General features: G+C 37.2%; 1 protein-coding gene across 1 annotated transcript in view; it reads right to left on the minus strand.

The window, feature by feature from the left end:
- Nucleotides 1-19,150, minus strand: part of LOC122008603 (conserved oligomeric Golgi complex subunit 2-like) — a 41,462-nt gene that overhangs the window by 15,937 nt on the left and 6,375 nt on the right. The window contains exons 5-9 of the mRNA XM_042564388.1: nucleotides 6,922-7,021; nucleotides 6,633-6,836; nucleotides 6,442-6,556; nucleotides 4,951-5,130; nucleotides 4,172-4,273 (exon numbers count right to left, since the gene is read on the minus strand). Coding sequence (XP_042420322.1) covers nucleotides 4,172-4,273; nucleotides 4,951-5,130; nucleotides 6,442-6,556; nucleotides 6,633-6,836; nucleotides 6,922-7,021 — 701 coding nt within the window. The remainder of the gene's footprint in view (nucleotides 1-4,171; nucleotides 4,274-4,950; nucleotides 5,131-6,441; nucleotides 6,557-6,632; nucleotides 6,837-6,921; nucleotides 7,022-19,150) is intronic.

Genomic DNA, 19,150 nt, shown 5'->3' on the forward strand with positions numbered 1-19,150 from the left:
CTATTTTGTAACAAAAATGGCTATGCCCAAGAATTCTCTTCTTCTATGACACTTCAACAAAATGTTATAGAACAAAGAAATAAGGCTTTCTAGGAAACTGCCCGGACAATGCTTAACGAATATAATTTACCTAATCATTTTGGGCCAAAATAATAAATAAGACATGTTTCATACAAATCAAAATATAATTACATATACTACTAAATAAAACCACCTATGAATTATTCTTTGATAGAAGATTCAATATTAAGTATCTTAGCATATATGGATGCAACGTTTGCATTTTGAATATGAAGGATTACCTAGGAAAGTTTTCCTCTAAAGCAGGAAATTCCTTATTTAGTAGAGCATATAGAGTGTTTACTTAATATTTAATTTTAGCAATTCACTAAAGAAATTAGGCCTTTCGAAATCTTGTGTTAAAATGTATAAATTTTGAAAACTTTCATAAAAATCTAGGGAAATCTGGTAAATATTGATAAGACGAATATGCATACCAAAATTTAGAAATATTTTTATTTTCAACAATTTTCTAGAATTTTTCAAATTTTGGCTAAAAATAGTTTCAAAACCTTAATTAGTCGACTCTATTAGAGATACCAGTCGACTGCTTGTACCCAGTTAACTCTTGACAAGAAATGAGTCAACTGTTAATAGAGAACAGAAAATAGCTTCAATTTTGCGATTATGAACATTATGTACATACTTTATACTTTTGAAACAGAATAAATTATACTTGATGCACCCTTTTGGTATCAAGCAGTTATTTACATATATGTATTGTTTTAGGAAAAGGAAAGTTGAGTATCAATACACCCTAAAGTACCCTTTTGATAAGCATCACACAATTAAGTACCCTTTTGATACTCAACTTTCCTTTGCTGTTATGGGGAAGTTTAAGTATCAATACACCCTTAAGTACCCTTATATTGGTTTTCTTTATAATGGAAAATGGGGAGAAGGAAAGTTAAGTTAGATAAATTTGGCATATTAAGGGGAAGTTATAGTTGGGGCAAGCTTCATTTTGTCTATTTTTTTCTATTCATGATCTAACTTAAATGAGTTGTCAAACATGCAAAGGGGGAGATTGTTGAAACAATTAATTTTGATGTATGGCAAAGGTTTAAGTTAGATTAGGTATTTGATGAGTTGTATAAGTATGCAAGTTTAGGTCACATGATGGCAAGAAGTCCCAATAATTCAAGGATGATCGGAGGCTTGGCAAAAGGAAATTCCAACATATCAAGGTTGATTGGATGTCCGGCACGAGGAAGTCTCGACAGATGATTGATTATCTAGCAAGCTGAAAATCGTGGCAAGTTATAGTTGATAAGATGCCTAAACGTCGACAAAGGTGTTGGGGAAGACAAGCTGGAGAAGGGTATTCTCTAAGACTTGGCGGATTTGTTTTGTGCAACAATGAGTGTGAATGCACATGCAACTTAGGGCAATCAATGGCTAAATTAGGCCAGACTAAAGCCATCAAAGTGGTTTACTCGATTGAAATATATTCAACTAATAATTGAGTCGATTGGGTAGTCAACACAAGGTAAAAGGAGCAAAAGCTTATTGTTCGGTTTTACCCATGTATGTGCATTTGACTAAAGAAATGGTTAAATATTGTAATACGATAGTTAATTTGTCAAGCACCTGACTGATGGTATCTTAAGTCGATTGAAAGAGTAATTGAAAGATTACAATAGAGCAGTTAGCTGTTACAACGACAGATCAAGAAACTTCTCTAGAGAGCAATTGATTAACACCAGAACCTTCGACTAAGGTAACCAAAAAAGTATTAGTGCACCAACAACCATTTAACAAATCACAAAAGGCAATCAACTACCTCCAGGTCACCACATAGTAGATTTGCAAAATTGAGCAAGGGTCGAGTCCCAGCGAAACCGGCAGAAATACCCTCCCACGTGGTGACCTCAATTTCCTGATTTACCTCTCTACAGATGGTTCTGAAGCCAGCCGGGTGGGGCGTCAGTGTATAACCTTTTGCAGAACAAAAGACAATCAACTGACCACACCAAATAGAATATTCTAGAAGTAGCTTGGAGGCTTAGAAGAAGGCTATAGATATAGGATATAAAATATACATCGATTCATAGCAAAGATACTCTACCAAATTGTCTACTCTCGAAGCTCTCTCTCTCTTTTGTAATTCTCTTCTACTCTCTTATAACAAAGGCTTTGTAAGGCTCAAAAAACTCTTTAACCTCCTATTTACTTGAAGGTGTGGATGAAAAAAAGGATGGATTGCATATCCTTTCCTTCATTTACCTATTATAAAATAACAGACGGAAGAATTAAAGATCCTTTCCTTTCATTTAGCTATTCTAAAATAATGGAGGGATGAATTAATAAATCTGTCTACAAATCATTGTTTAAGCATTTTCTCATCCACCCGAATCAAACGGAACGAAATTTCCTTCCCTTCATCGTCAAACCCGCCCTTTCGGCTTGAATCTCTCCCCCATGTTGGAGTCACCGCAAGAGAGAGCTCACAGCTGAGACTAATGGTTGGGGGTGGACTCACGATTGCAAAACATGGGCGGACTCGCTCATAATTGCAAGTCCACAGGCGACCTCGCTCGGCCTCATTTGTGGCCACGGATAGCTTCGCTCATGGCCGCGAGGTTCAACGAATTGATATATTGTTTTCCTTTCTTTCTTTCCCTATCCTTTCCTTCTTCTTTCCCTTCTTTTCCTTTACTTCCCTAGAGATTTTTGTCCAGCTTGGATTTCTTTCCTTCTTCAATCCACACCTTTGAGTAAATAGAGCATAAGGCTCAAGAAAGGCTATTCACCCCCACCCCCTTTTTCCTCTTCAATCCTACACATCTGATATTGGAATTGGAATTGGTTTCTCTACATATCAATACATCTCAATTACCTACAAGGAGTTGAGGCCTACCACAATTGGAAATGAAATACACAAGTACAAGATACAGATACATCTTAATTTCTCCTTCAATGTCACTCTTACACTTTTTTATTTGTTGTTGGTGCTTCACTCCTTCCTCTCCCCTCTTTTTATTGTGTGCATCTTCGCTCCAAGGCCGCTTGATAGAATATAAAAAAGCCATGAGAAAAGAATTTTCCTTTTTTGGAAAATTCTAGTCAACTGAGATACTCTCTCTCGGTTGGTAGTGATTAAACTATGCCAACACAGGCAACATAACAATATTTCCTATACCAACGCAATATCAAGTATTTGTTGGCAATCGAAATGATATATTTCAAATTTTAAGAATAAGATTGACTAGTACAAAAATTGATGTATATTTCACAGTAGCATAAAAGATAAACACAATTAAAACCAACAAATGAGCCTAATTGATACCTCTCTTCGAAACAAATTTTGTCATACATCTAACCTCACAGCCAAGTGCACCTTTCTTCCTCTTACTTATCACATATTGATTTCATTCTCTATGCTTATTAGGCTTATAAAGATTCACTTTAGCTAATATTCTCTTTCACTTTTAGCAACTTTACTTGATCATGGAAATCATATTGGTTCTTCAACCAATCTTCTCAAACAACTAGATCAATTTCTCTATAACTACAAGACATCAAGCTGCAACAATTTAAGAGGCCGCATTGGTAGACATACCAAGAACAAACGAAGAATTTAATCCTTGTGCAATGGGAGCATAGTCAATTGACTTGACAACATGACTTCTTGTGAGAAATTTAAGACAACCAACAAACATTCAAATGGATAAGTTTTGATTACCTCCCTTCAATGTTCTATCACACAAATAAATGTTTTGATAGGTCCTTTGGAAAGGCAGAAATATTCAGTTTGGATAAATGAAAATACAAAAGGGGCAAAGAAAATTATAAAGTAAAGGTTCACTGGTTAGTATTGTTTGTTGGAATATTATATCAGCAGGCACAAATGAAAAACAAGAATAAATTGTTTGAAGGTATATTTACCAAGAGAGTTATATTGAGTTGCAATTTTCAAAAAGCACAAGTGCCAAAAGACATGCAGTAGAAGTTCATGCATCTATGTGGGAAAAATGCTATGATTTGCAATGATAAACAGGATTCCTTTCCATATAGAATGATAACAGCTAGAAACAATAAAAAAAAAACCATAGAGCAACAAAAATTTCCTTTTTAAAAAATAATAATAAAGATAATAAAAAAGACAAACCTTCAGTGGTCTGAGAATTAATGACACATACGGTGAAGGCCTTACAGGAAGTTTATTAGTCATCCTATATGTTGCAGTGACTCCTTTCAGCTGCCTTAAGTCCTATAGTTAAATAGAAAGGTGGTCAAACAAATCAATGTTGAAATTGTGCTTTAGCCTACAATTTGTCATGGAAATTCACATACAAAAGTAGTTCCAAGTAATAATAAATTGAAATATGTTACACATAAACAAAACAAGAAACATATTCAAAAGAATTCCTACGTTTTATAAAATCCCAAACACTAAATAGAAGCTCGAAAGGAAAGTTTATAATGAATTTATGCAACAGTTGATACTCTAATTACAACTTGCATAAGGTGTGTAAAAGTTCATCCGGAAGCCAAATTCAGAAATAGAGTCCCGGGATCCTTAAACATGCTCTAATGATACATCAATTCCAACATCATCAAAGATGAGGAACTAACTCTAGTATTGTATTAAAATAAATAAAATAAAATATGAGAGATAAACCCAGCTGGCAATTTTCAATCAATTCCAATTCTAAGAAATCCACCACAACTATTAATTGGAATAACATTTGGCAAATCAAACCAACAAAGAGGAAAAATACTTGAGCAGCTAGGGGAAGCAAGAAGTGATAGAAAATGAGTAGACTTCAACAAAAATATTTAGAAAAAAAAACATAAAAGAATGAAAGAAAAGAATGAGATGTTGAAGAGTTGGGAGGAGAGAAGGGAGGACAATTAGACTTTGTTCACCCCGCCTCACTCAATAGCCTCTCTTTGTTGCCTCACTCTCTTCAACATTTGCATGCTTAAAAACAAGCTCAAAAAAACATTCATAGCTTGTCTTACAAGATCAACAACTTCTCCTGAGCATGAACCAAGAGCTTGAAGTACTTGTCCAAGGTAGTCACCGCAAATCTCTCCGACAAGTACAGTTATATCATGCATTACCTGCAAAAGAATAGGGCACAAAGTGTTTAAAATCTTTAGACAAGATAAATTTCCCATTGAACTAGAAGATGTAGCATTTAAGAGATTAACTGAATTATAAATGTGATAGCATTTGTTCTTGTTATTCCATATTATGATAACCAAATCAGTGAATTTTTCCCTCCTTCCTGATTCAACCATCAACCACTCCCACTAAGGGCATGAGAGTGCATCCTCAGTTTCTCAGTAAGCATATAAAGTAACTTATCTATCAATGATTCTAAAACATGACCTATATGGCTGTATTAACATTCAAGATGTATGGTTTTGCAAAGATGAAACAATGAAGCACCTCTAATGTCTTATCCATGCACAGATAGCTCAAGTTTGTCTGCACAGGTTCTCCTGCAATGTGCTTAAGCTATTGCAGAAGCATATAATCAGGAAAAAGGAACACCTTCCAACATTGCACTTCATTGAGTTTCAAATGGATACAAACAAGGTTCCTCGAAGTCAAGTATCATATGACATATGTACTGAAGTAAACAATTCTTTCAGACAGAAATAACAAATGTTGATCCAACGTGTTAGTTTTTTTCCCCAAAATTGACAACTGCATTGTTCATCATATTATTATACAAGATTTTCAATTAATTCAGTACTTATTCAGAGTTATGTTTGCTAAATATATTCCTAAATTTAAAAAAGATTACAATCTATAGAGTTGAAAAATAAGAGGTACAAATAAAATACTTAACAATTTATCAATATAATACAACAACCAAGTCTTATCCCACTAGGTGGGGTCAGAATTTATCAATATAATAAAAAAAATAATTAATTAATTTGAATATTATTAGTAATATTGCCTAGCATTAGAATGGGAGCCTTGGCGCAATGGTAAAATTGTTGTCGTATGACCTAGAGGTCACGGATTCGAGTCTCAGAAATAGCTTCTTACAGAGCAGGGTAAGGTTATGTATAATAGACCCTTCCCAAGACCCCGCATTGGAACTTCGTGCACCAAGCTGCCTCTTTTTTTATTGCCTAGCATTAAAGTTGATGGAGGAATAAGATTCATTAAGTTGACTCTAAATGGTAGGCACAAAAATGGTTTGGTGGTGATGATGATGATGATACTTAAGTTAAAAGTTACGAATTATTTTGTAGATCTATTGACCCAGAACTGGTCAAGAAAGATGATCAAAGAGTACAGCTACAGAGATCCAAGATAAAACCAAAGCCAAATGAATTAGAAGTTATGGAAACTTAGGCAAAAGTTGGAGGATATAAATTCATGAAATCAGAGAAAAGCAAATTTATGAGACTTACATAGACAAAAATTTCTACTTGTGCAGAAATAGCCCATTCAAAGTTCTGGGATGCATTTGCGCTAGCATTTCGTGATTTTCGAGCAGACAAACCATGAAATAGCCAAGTTGAGTACCTGCTTGTAAACCCCTTGAGAAACATAAATGGGGAAAAAACATAAATATATAATTAAGAATCTGGAGTAGGCTGACCTCGAAATAAGTTGCAAAGACAATCGAAGAAATTTGTCGGAGTGAGCAATAATAAGAACATCATCACTCCAGCAAGATTTCAAGCTTTCCATTAATGTAATACTTTGCTTCAATGTCAACTTATGATGGTTCCCATGAATGTCAACAGGATTAACTTTAGATGCCATAAGAGCAGAATCCAGTGCACCAGCAATTTCTTGAAACCTGATACAATTGAACCTCTAAAGTTAAGTTGCATCCATTTAGTTCAAATCTCACAGATAATGGTAAGAAGGATCAGATGAGGTACCTCAACGAGAAATACACCCCAACATTCCACTGTCGTATGAAGTCCAGATACACAACTTCTAATCGAAACTTAACAACAGCAGATTTAGATGGGCAATAGCCTAGAATATTATACAGAAATTATAGTCAGATGGTTATGCATGGAAAAAGATTTTTTTCAGTTACAACTATGAAGAATGCATTAGTTAAAAAATTATCTTCAACTATGGAGCACATCACAAAAAAAGGCCTAGATAGATGTTAAAGGAAATCTCCTATTTGATTCTCTTCCATCATGAACAATTCCTTCTCGTTCACTTCAGATTCATTCCAAAATCATCAAGATATATTTCTATATCATCACCTTCCCCATATGTGTTTTTTTATTTTGTTTTCTTCTGTTATCATCATCTTATACCTTTTAAAACATGGAAAATTAATATCACCATATCATATTGAATACGATAATATTCTCCTACATATTTTATCATGGTATCGCAATGAATCTCTTGTTGATCTTCTTGTGTTCCTAGCTCAAGGGGGCTTGTTGTGTAAGATTGCAGCCACAGCTTTTCCATATGACGTTGACACTTTTCCACACGAGTAGAGGCCCCATTTCAACTCTCTTCAGTAAAACAGTTAGCGATGTAAATCAATTTGAATTGAGATTGAAATTGAATTTTGGTAATTGTTCTATTTTGGTGTCAAGAAGCTTGGTATCTTTTAATTTGGATGGAGTTTAATTGGATTATTGTATTTCCCAACATGAGGTATTTGTTTCCCAGTTCAGTTAAGGTTAAATCGATTAAACTGGTTTTGTTTCAATGTAGTATCATTTTTCAGTTAATAAGAAATTCCACTTTCAATTCTTTTGCACGAGATTTTCCTCTGTGAGAGGATCTGCTACATTAAGTTGCATCAAAATTCCCTATGTAAGGATGTGCTACATCAATTTGCATCAAAATTGAATCCTAATTTAGTTTGATGCTTCCACTCGTGTTTCCCACATCCACTCCTCTGTTGTTGTTGTCTGACAAACTAGAGATGGAGAGATGAGTCCACTACCCTTTGCACACGTTACACTTCCAGGCCACTGAGCGACTCTAGCAGTATACACGCAACATCCATTCAATCTCAAACCCTCCTACATATGGGTATCTTCTATTGAAAACCTCACACGCAAGTGTTCCAGAGACCTCCCTATTGTTACCAACAACCCACACTGCTAAATCCATCATGACCACTGAGTGATTCCCCTCCACCAGAGAGCTCTACCAACCCCTATGTCCCTGCTCCTCTAGTCGGTGGCCTAACCCACAATGTCATCCTTTGCTACGTCACTACAACATTTTCAACACTTCTAGGACTCCCAACACTAGTTCCATCTCCTTTATGTCAATCGACATTGTAAACAACACTATGAACAGCAATGCCACAAACAGCAACACTGCTGTATAGCTTCTGAGTGGCACTGACACTTTGAACAGAAGCACCACCGAAGCCACACCACCATCATTCATAGAGTCATCATTCCCACATTGCCATTTTATGGATCAGCTCATTCGACACTGACTCCCGCACAAAACCAAGACCAGTAGCTGTGACTCCCATCCATAATATGGACCAGATCCTAAATTGATTTCCAATCTAGTTAAATCAACAATTGAAAAAAAAATATCAAAAATTACCATAGCCAAGAGTAACTATAAAATCTCTTCTTTTTTGGATTTTATCCAAGGTCCAGATTTTCACAATTTGCAAGGGAGAGTTGAAGCCATTCATTCAAGGACCACAGAATGTAAATTCAACAACATCAAAGGTTTGCACTACGCGGGTAAAGTCATTCCCTTCATTAAAAATTGCTTTGTTTTAATTTATTCAGTTTAATCAATCCTTAAGAATTTGTTTATCTTCCAAATCATTAATTTTTGTATATTAAAAAATAGGTCATCATTTAAAAATTTTCATAACTTATCAACCCCCACATTGCCTATGGTGAGTGGAACAAATCAGCTAATGGATCATGCATCTCATTCAGCTCCATGAACTTCACCTAGACAAAACATGCATTATGATGATATTTTTTACTAGAAAAGATTACTTTTCTAAAACTCATATCAAAGCTAAGCCTAGCTACGAATCTGATTGACTAATCAAAATTAAAGCCCTAATTTGAATGGTTATCTAAATCTAAATGTAATTCTCAATTGGGTAGCCGAAATAAAGGACTATTAAGACTGCTACAATATGACCAAAACTAAATGAACATGCTTTGCACAAAGAACAATAGAAAAAGTGTTCAGAATCATTGTCATAATAGGGGTTGAACCCCTCACAAATTAGGTTGAAGTGAAACAAAAGTTGATGGAGAAATATATCCCATGCACTTCAAAAATCAACAATAGACCATATGGATAAATAAGTAGTCATCTTTAAGCGTAATTGAGCATTAAAGTAAGTTGAGGACCTACAGATGTTGCAATCTAGACTGAATTAAGGACTTACACATAGGGTTGTAAATGGACCAAGCGTTCGTGAACAAACTTGGTGTTCGGTTTAGTAAGAGCTTGTTTATGTTCGTTCAATATACACAAGATTAATTAAACAAACAAGTTTGAACAGCTCGTTAAGCTAAACAAACAAACTTGAACACATATGTGTTCAGCTCGTTAACGTTTGTGAACAACAATCATGAACAATGTTCGTGAACAATGTTCACGAACCATATTCATTAATAAAATTCTTTTCAATATGCTAAATAAACAATAAAATAAAATAAGTAAATAAATTTAAATTATCGAGTTCAATAATCAATCAAGCAACTAAAGTTTTTTGAATTGAGAACTCGATAATATCTAAACGAGTCAAGCTCGAACCAAGCTCAAGTCAAGATTGAATTGAGAGCTCGATAACATCTAAACGAATCAAGCTCGAGCCAAGCTTCAAAAAAGCTCAAGCTCATAAAAAATAAACTAAGTCAAGCTTGAACAATCATTTCAAAAGCTTGGTTCATTTTAAACTCGGCTCGGCTCGGCTCGGCTCGGTTACCTTATCAAACAAGCTTAAACACTCCAAAGTTTGGCTCGGCTCGGCTTGTTTACAGCCCTACCTACACATGTGTTGCAATCTAAATTGGACCGTAGAAAAACTCTCATTCACTTTATTAATAGGTAAAGTTGTTTGTCTTGACCTCAATAGGATAAACTTTCCATAATGCCATTGAAATTGAATAGTTCTTACAAGTTCTTGAATTTAGGTCACTCAACCTCTCAACATGTAATGCACCTCCTCATAGGGGGTCACCACTCACCCTAGACCAAGGGTGCCCACACAAGTACCTAGAAGACTAATACAACATCAATTCAAACTATTGTATACTATGCTACAACTATCGCAACAAACATCATGACACATCAAAGTGCCTACACAAAATCTTAACCCTAAATCCCTAGAGCCCGAGAACAATTCTCAAAATTAAGTAGCATACTTCCCAACTTCAGGGAGTTATGAAGAGATCAAACTATTGAACACCCTGAGGAAGATCACGTACTAGTTGTTTACTATCCACACCAACGCTCATAACTCATGAAAGTGTACTAATATTTTCCAGACTCTTGCAAATTATGAAAATAAATCATACATTGTTGGACAATGTAGAAATTGCATGTACACGATCCATTTCTTGGATCAAACTCCCATCAGTCTCATCAAGTCCATACAAAGTGGCATAGATATATCCAACCTCCCTATTACATATAAGCATTTAGTCCTAATTGAGATGGGCCCTTATATTCATAAAGTATGATTCAATGTTCTTCCCATATCCATGACTCACATCAACCTTGGTAGGCACTAGCTTTACAATCATTATGGAAGAAAGAACATGTACATTCTTAAACACGATGAGAAAAAATCACATTGTAACTTGCCAAGAAAATTCAATCAAACCAAAACCCAAGCAACTTGTGAAGCAAGCCTAATCTTTGAACAATCTCTTTGCCTTCTCGCAAAATCCAATTTGTGGAAAAGGGAAGGAGTCATGAGTGATGGTAAACTTAATGGCTCAGGAACTCATGGCCAGCCCTAGTGCCTCACTAGAAGAGCATCCTTTAAGGTCAAGAAGATCTTAGATGACTTTCAAGGCATAACCCCAAAGAATTACACGATGAACTACCATTTACACTCCCAATTTAGTGTGACATACTCTTTGTTACAGAGTCATAATTGTCTATCCTCTCATACTACTACATAAAACCCGTAGAACACATTGTACTAAATAGGCAAGTTTAATGAGTTCCATAAGGAAAGGCTTTATTCGAGAAATGATGAGTTTTCACATCATCCCCGCATTATTAACGCTCAAAAAGATGGCACTAAAAAAGTATCTATTGACAATTATATCATCAATAAGATCATTGTTATGTGTAAGCATGGTTTGAAGTGTTGACTTGTGTCATCCGAAAGGGATGGTATTTAGCGTTCCAGCATGGAATCGACATCAATGCCCTACTGGCACCACTACCATGAGGGCGTTGCAACCTCACATCCAAAAGAATTCGGTGTCATATTAGTAGGTAATCTGAAGGGGATACTTCCCAGGACCACACATCTGCACGCCTCAGATACCTGTGGTGGACCCATTTGATCCAAAGAGCATCTGTTTTCACCTCAATCTGCCAAACTATCTTAGCTAGCAGAGATAAGTTCCAACTTTTTAACTCCCGAAATCCCAAGCATCCTTCCTCCTTTGTATTACAAATATCAGCCCAAGATACTAGAGGATGCTTAGATGTTCACATGAAAAATCTACAAATTCTATAGATACAGTCTACCCCCATGGCACTGGTAAAATGGGCATTCAGAAATATTCCACCCCTTGAAGCACCAAGGAAATAAGTTGTGAATTGCCTGCATAAGATAGAGTGTGTCTCAGCCAACAGTTAACACGTCAGACCAAGGAGTTAAGGAGAGGGCTATAGTCCGAAATCCGAAACAGTTCAGCTGCAAGGGGAACCCCAAGATATCTAAACGGTATAAATCCCTCCTAAAAGCTCGTGATGGATAGCAACCTCATGCAAATCTTATCCTCAACTCCAGCCAAGTAAATGCATGATTTCAACCTATTAACCCGAAGGCCAGCTGTTTCCCCAAATTCACGCAGAATTCTCATCACCCTTATTGAAAAAAAGGAGATCGTCAGCATAGGGTAGGTGAGTTAGTCCCAAGGGTGCATACTGGGGATGAAATCTAAAGGTCAAACCAACTATGCACTGCTGAATTTGTCTCCCAAAGATTTCTATACAGATTCCAAATAGATATGGGGACAATGGGTCTCCTTACCGCAACCCCCTAGCTCCATGGAATAGCCCAAAAGTCCTCCCTCCATTAATGGCAAGTGAGTATGATGTAGTGGTCACAAATTCCATAATCCAATCTATAAATTTCCCTGGGAATTGCAACCCCAAAATTGCCTTCCTTTAGGAAATCCCAGTGAACCGAGTCAAATGTCTTTTGCAGGTCAATCTTCATGATGCACCTCAGAGACGATCACTTTCAGTTGTATTTCCTAAAAAACTCCTGAGCCAAGTCGATGCTATCTGTAATGAGCTTGCCCTTTACAAACGCAGCTTGTGACTAATGTAAGAACTTGTCCATGATATTTGCTAGACGACCCACCGATAACTTCAATATAACCTTGTAGAAGACTGTACAGCAGGAGATAGGTCTATAATCCCATCACTTTACTTGCATGGGAAGACTTTGGGACTAGAGAAATCAAAGTATGGTTCAATTTCTTAAGTAGCTTCCCACTGTTGAAGAATTCCAAGATTGCGTAAGAAAAATCTCCTCCAACCGTGTCCCAAGCTTGCTTAAAAAAGCCTCGATCCATAGCCATCAGAGCCTAGGACACACTGGTCCCTTATGTAGGGAGGCGGACCAGCTAATCATGTTGAGCCATTTGAAGAATCTGACCAAACTGCAGGCAGGATGCTAGGAATTCAGTCCTGTCTATTCGCGTGCCAAGCTAGTTCTGAAAGTAATTAGTAAATACTCCAACAACCTCCCCAAAGGATTCAGTAAGATTGTTATCCTCCCTTTCTACCAATGTGATTTCATTGCGCTTGTTATTTCTTTTTATGATCGCATGAAAAAACGAGGAGTTACGGTCCACCTATTTGAAATAATCTAGCTTGGCATGCTGCATGCAAAAGCTGTGTTCATCAACATTTAATCAGGAAGCAACCTGTTGAATTTCTTTGTAATTGGCAACCATAGTTCCACAGGACAGTCCAGCTTCTTAAGCTTCCTCCAATCTCAATGCAGCTGCTGCCCGTGCCAAAATGTGCTGAAAGTGCACGGTATTCAGAGTTTTCAAGTTTGATTTCATAAGTTTCAGAATGTGCATAATTCTGTACTGAGTTGTTCGCTGGCCAATCTGCTGCTTGTAGGTTGTCCGTTTGGTGTTAACTAGTTCCAGGAAGGTGCTATGCTTGGCCCACATATTGAAAATTTTGAATGACCTAAGGATTTGAATATCACTGTTCAGAATTGAGACAATGCAAGTCGAATGATCTGACAGGCAGCCTGGGGGAAGTGAAGTTAGAAAAACTCTGTAGCTCAGCCTCTCGCCAACATTTATTCCCTAGTGCTTGATCAAGTTTAATACACATGTAGCCGTTTGACCAGGTATATCTGCAACCTATATGGTTTAAATCTAGTAACTGCAACAAAATCCTGGAATTCAATAAGACTGTTTTGTGAGAGAGGGACTCCACCATACTTGTCCTTTATTGATAGGTCAGCATTGAAATCCCCAATGACAACTTAAGGCAAATCTATATCATCCAATAGACGTTATAGGTGTTCCCATAACGGTCTCCTTCCAAGAGCAGTCAATCTGCCATACACAAAGGTGATAGTTATGGATCTTCATGTCACTTTACAGGTCACTTTACAATGCACAAACTGATTATGCCATTCTTGTACGCAAGTTCAACCTTTGTTCATCCCATATCAACAATATCCTACTCCGACCATCTGGAACATCTAGTTGTTCCATCTTGAATTGGTGAAATCGCCTCAATTTCAATTTATGATAACTCAATGTTGATAGTTTAGTTTCCAGCACTCCTAACATTGCTAATTTATTAGTACAAAGGAAGTTCTCCACTCCCTTTTGCTTGAGGCCTTTATTGAGACCTCATATATTCCAGCTAGCAATCTCCATTCCTGTTGTCGGGCTGCTCGTGCCCGTTCACTTTGTATTCTCCTACTAGGTTCAGTATCAGAAGTAATACCCTCTTGCAGTAACCGTTTTGGTACTATTATTGTATCTGCCGCTGCTATTTATTTTCCTTTGCTCGCCATCTCTATTTGCTTGCCTAATGGTTCTGTGGCACCCATAGCCCTGCTCATGCTTCGGGTCATAGGGGTTGACTTCCAGAATACCTTAGTTTCTGAATAAACATTTTCTAAACCTGTACCGGTTTGCACTGCTCAACAGATCCTGAATTTGTGCCAGTGTACAAAACCATGTTGTTTCTGGCCTCCTTTCCTTCTTCCATATTGTTGAACCACCTTTTTCTCAAGTACAATTTCTTTACCTTTATCCAGCCGAACTCCATCGGGCTTCAATCCTTCCCTTTGACTTGATAATTGGCTAACCTCCCGCCCCAAACTGATATGAAGATTGTTAGGCAATGTGTCCTCTGAATTGAGTCAGAGGGTTTCTAAAACATGTACAATTTCCTTGCCTTTATTCAGATGAGAGTCATCTCGCTAAGACTGCGATGTTTCTCTTCGGTTATCTATCTGGCCAACCTCCTGCTACCCCAAACTGATTTCAGGATTGCCATGCAATGCAGCCTCTGGAATAAGGGTATCCCCATGTGGTTTGGAATTCGACTGAGTTGAATTACTGCACCGAGAATCATTTTGATCAGCACTCTTACATTGTTCTTGATAATGACCCATGTGTTGGCATTGCCAACAAAATTTAAATTTTGATTCGAAATGAAGGGGAAGGGTTACCTCAATACCACCAGGCAATATGACGGGGATAGCATTCAATGGTTCTTTGGTGATGTCTACTTCCACAAGCACTCGGGCAAAATTAATTTGCCCTCTTTGTCTTGTCACCAGGTCCGTATAGAGTGGTCTGCCAAGTAACGAGGCTATTTTGCTCAAAGCTCACACCGTCCAGCATTCCAGCGGGAGATTGAAATTTGAACCAATATCGGCAGCCGTTGGAGCTCCTAGAAACAAGTAGGAAGTGGTTTCGCAATGTATGGACCACCACGTAACACTTTGTCACAATCCTCTACATTCTGAAATTTAAATAGCAACCACATGGTTTTATGTAGTTGAACTTCGTAGTTGACCCTCCACCTGTTCGCCGTGCTTTTGATGGTCGGCCAGCACAGGAAACATCCTACAAAACGCCCGACTAAGCAGTTTCCAATGGCATTTTCAATTGTGTCAACATCCTCCAGTTCCAGTGCAACATTCCCAGGTCCAGTTGAACAAAGTGTAATGGGTTTTCGTCTGTGAAAAATCTGTTGGAAGAGAACAGATCAGTCCAACATTTTTTTATTTTTGAAGCCCTCCTGATTTTGTTGTTCGTTATCATTAGTGTCCATAGTTGGTACCCATGCAGCACTGGTTAAGGCCACCAGAGGTTGCATTGGAGGTTGAACCGGAGGCTGTACCACCGGCTGTTGTGCTGCTGCCACAATTCGCCTTCCACCCCCATGCCCATGATTCCTTGCCTGATTTGGTAAGTGGGAAATAGTTGGAATGCTGATTTGGTAGGTTGGCAGCCTTGGAAAGTGGTGGCCAATGAGCAAGCTTACAAATCCAGCTAGAATTACCATCCCAGCTGATTTTGTATCTTTTTTCTTCTGTTGTGCTGTTTAGAGAGAGAGACTCTCCCTTCTCTCTAGGGAGAAGGCGACAGCAAACCATCCCAAAGTTCATATTGGCAAAAGTGCTTTTGTTCAACGGTTTCTAATCTGGTTCTTATCTTCTTTTGCGACACAACTTGGTGGTGCTCTTGGGAGGTTCCCTAGATTAAATCCTCTCACGTGGGCAAGAAGGCTCCCCTTGGTAGTTTGGGCATTTTAAATGCAAAGATTTCTTGGTGTTGACTCTTCAGAGTTGTGGAAATCATCTAAGAAGACTGGGCAGGGTTCTTGTGGCTGGTGATTCAGAAAGAATCAAGCTTTTCAACACTGGTGACAACTTCTGTTGGTGCTGGATTGTGGAAGAAGGCTGACATGGAGGGCTGATGATGTGGAAAGTATGATGATGTGTCTTGTGTAACCCAATCAGTGGCTACACAGTGGATCCTTGTGGCTGGTTTTCGCACAAGGAATTCCTCTATTTGGAAGGCTAGCAGGTTTTCTCCATTTACTTCAGGATTTGGGAGGCAAATCCTGGACATCTTTGGAAACGATTTATTCTCTCAATCTGATTCATATTTACTCTCCTTCCTTTAAACTAATCAAAACCATGATTCTATCTTAGTGATGGTTTAGTAGTAGTGATGGTAGACAGGTTTTCAAAAATTACACATTTTATTTTGTGCGATAAGACAAATGATGTATCATATATAATCAAGTTGTTCTTTACAGATGTTAGATTACATAGATTCCCATCGTCAAGTCATATATGGATATTAAAATTTGTCAAATACTTAGAAAAAATTATATAGAGGACCCGACTTAAGTTTTTATATGCATTTCATATGAAAATGGATGGGCAAACCGATGTTGTCAATCGTAGTCCATAGAAATTGCTTAGATGTCTAGTAGGTGAGAAACCCAAAAACTAGAAATCTAGAAAAAAAAATTTGTCAATTATCAAATTTACTTATAACCATTTTATAAATGAGTCTTAGACTAGTCTGTATATCAAATTCCCCTACTTACCGTTTCATTCCTTCGAGTCTGCTGAAACTTTCCTAGGCATGTTCGAAATAGTCACATTGATGTTAGAAGGAAAATCACATTAAGTAATTAAACTTATAAAATTCATATCATGCACATCTTAAACTTAAGATGTATATATTCACCCAAAACCTTTTCAAAATAACCTCCAAAAAACTTCACAACCACTCCACTGGTCCCTTTTCATTAGGAGAAAGATAGGTCTAAAAGAAGTTTCATGCCCACTCCATTAGTCCCTATTTCATTGCAAGAAAGATTGGTGCTAATGCATATGTTAATAAAATACCAAGAATTTGAACATCAGCTCGTATTGTCGTATCATTTTTTAACATTGAGGACTTATTGTAATATTGAGGAGCATTAAGTCTTCCTCTTTATCTGTTGGTTTGACTATGATCACACTTATATAGTTCTGAAACACACACACACACACACGCTTCCTTAGTCCACTCATTATATCAAGCACATAGTAAATATATCAAGCACTAGTAAATACTCAAAATGTGATAGCTCCCTATAGAAGCATCTAGAGGTACTTGGATCATTAGAAATGACTTCTAAAGATAGACAAATTAGAATAGGAAAAATGAACTTCTAACACTGTTTCTAAGACACTTAAGGTGATGCAACAACAAACATCAGAACTATCTTCTACCAAGGTTCTCCAGTCATTCCGTCGCAACGATTTTTGGCGCCTTAAAGCTTGATTAGGGAGGTTTTATCTCTCCACTCGACAAGGTTGAGCTATTCTTAGCAGAGGAAATGATGCAAATGGATTTGAATTCCAAATTTGAATTATGATTGAATTTAGGAACAAGAAATTTGGCATCTTGTAACTTATAAGTAGTTTAATGGGATTATTGTATTTCTTGATTTATGATATTTTATTTCCTAATTTAGTTTGAGATTGAGTTTATTAAAGTGGCGCTATTTCAATGCAACAATCTCTTGACTAATAAAATAATTAACTTTTAATTCTCTATATGAGATTTCCCTCTACGTGAAGTTGTGCTATGCCATTTAGATGCCCACCACTCCATGCCATCCCTATTTTAACTAGCTCACCTTTGTGACCAAATCAGGACCAACTTCATTTTTTCAACACCTTCTTCCTTTAATTCATCTACAATCATGCAAGCCTCTATCTTCCCTATACTCCAAAAGCACTCACCTAAGCAGATCATCTCTTCTTATAGACATCCTCTAAACACCATTCTTGTGCCAATCATCCCAACCAACCCCATCTCTCTCTCTTCGTGGCCCATTTGTCTCACAGTCATCTCTATGAATCCGCAGATCCCACTTCTCCTGTAAACCAACCTCTCACCTAACTCATCCCTCACGGCCTCACCTATCCTTTATTTCCAACTACTTCAATTACAAAGCCTCTACTGTCTACTTGATCATATAAAGGAGCTTGTCCTTCGATTCCACCTTTCTTCATCATCGTTGTTGAATCAACTTCCACCAATTCAGCACTCATCTCTTTATTCTCCAATGCATACTTGTGTTTGTGCCACCATCATTTTCGCATTCAAACCACTAGGAGCAATACTAAAATAGATGCACTTTTGAAGAGGTCTTATCCAAGATTCAAAATCTCAAGCTATGTCATAGTTTCAATCTTTGATAGGAAAGTATTGTTCAGGTATTATGCTGACATTTCGATGCATAGTGTCAGTGATGGATTGGAGGTTGAATAAGGAAGAAGATGAACTGATGAAGCGTGGAAGGAGTCATTGTCTGTGCCAAGTGATATTGAGTTTCATTAATTTACCAGAACGATAGATTTCCACCATTTCATTCGATGCGATATGAAATTTCAAACTATGGTCTTATCCAAAGTCATAGCTTGTGAACAAGATCTTAATTTAAGCATAAGCAAGTTCTCCTTACCTCAGTTTAAGTTGAAATTGTCCATAGTCAATATGTTATTCGACCCTACAATTTAATTTCATAATTGGGCCTTCGATACTTCTCCGACACTGCTCTAGATATTCCTCTGTTTCTATCTCGATCTTGTGAGCCACATAATCGTTGCTCCTCTCAAATTGAAACAGATGTTATTAGTTTGTTCTCTATTAGTTATCCTCTCATCTTATAGAAGAACACATCAACGATGTTCTATTAAACAGCTGAAACAGCTTCCTAGGTGGTATTGCTAAGGAACTACTTCACTTAGCCAATAAGTCATCCCTTTTAGTCGGTCTTTTAAAAATTGTCCTAAGCGATCTAGGAGGGTGGCCTGGAAAGTTGAATGATGACATTTTTTTCTCCTCATAAAGAGGACAAGACTAGCTAGTT

This window comes from Zingiber officinale, chromosome 8A, assembly GCF_018446385.1.
Source record: "Zingiber officinale cultivar Zhangliang chromosome 8A, Zo_v1.1, whole genome shotgun sequence".
In the NCBI taxonomy this organism is placed as follows: domain Eukaryota; kingdom Viridiplantae; phylum Streptophyta; class Magnoliopsida; order Zingiberales; family Zingiberaceae; genus Zingiber; species Zingiber officinale.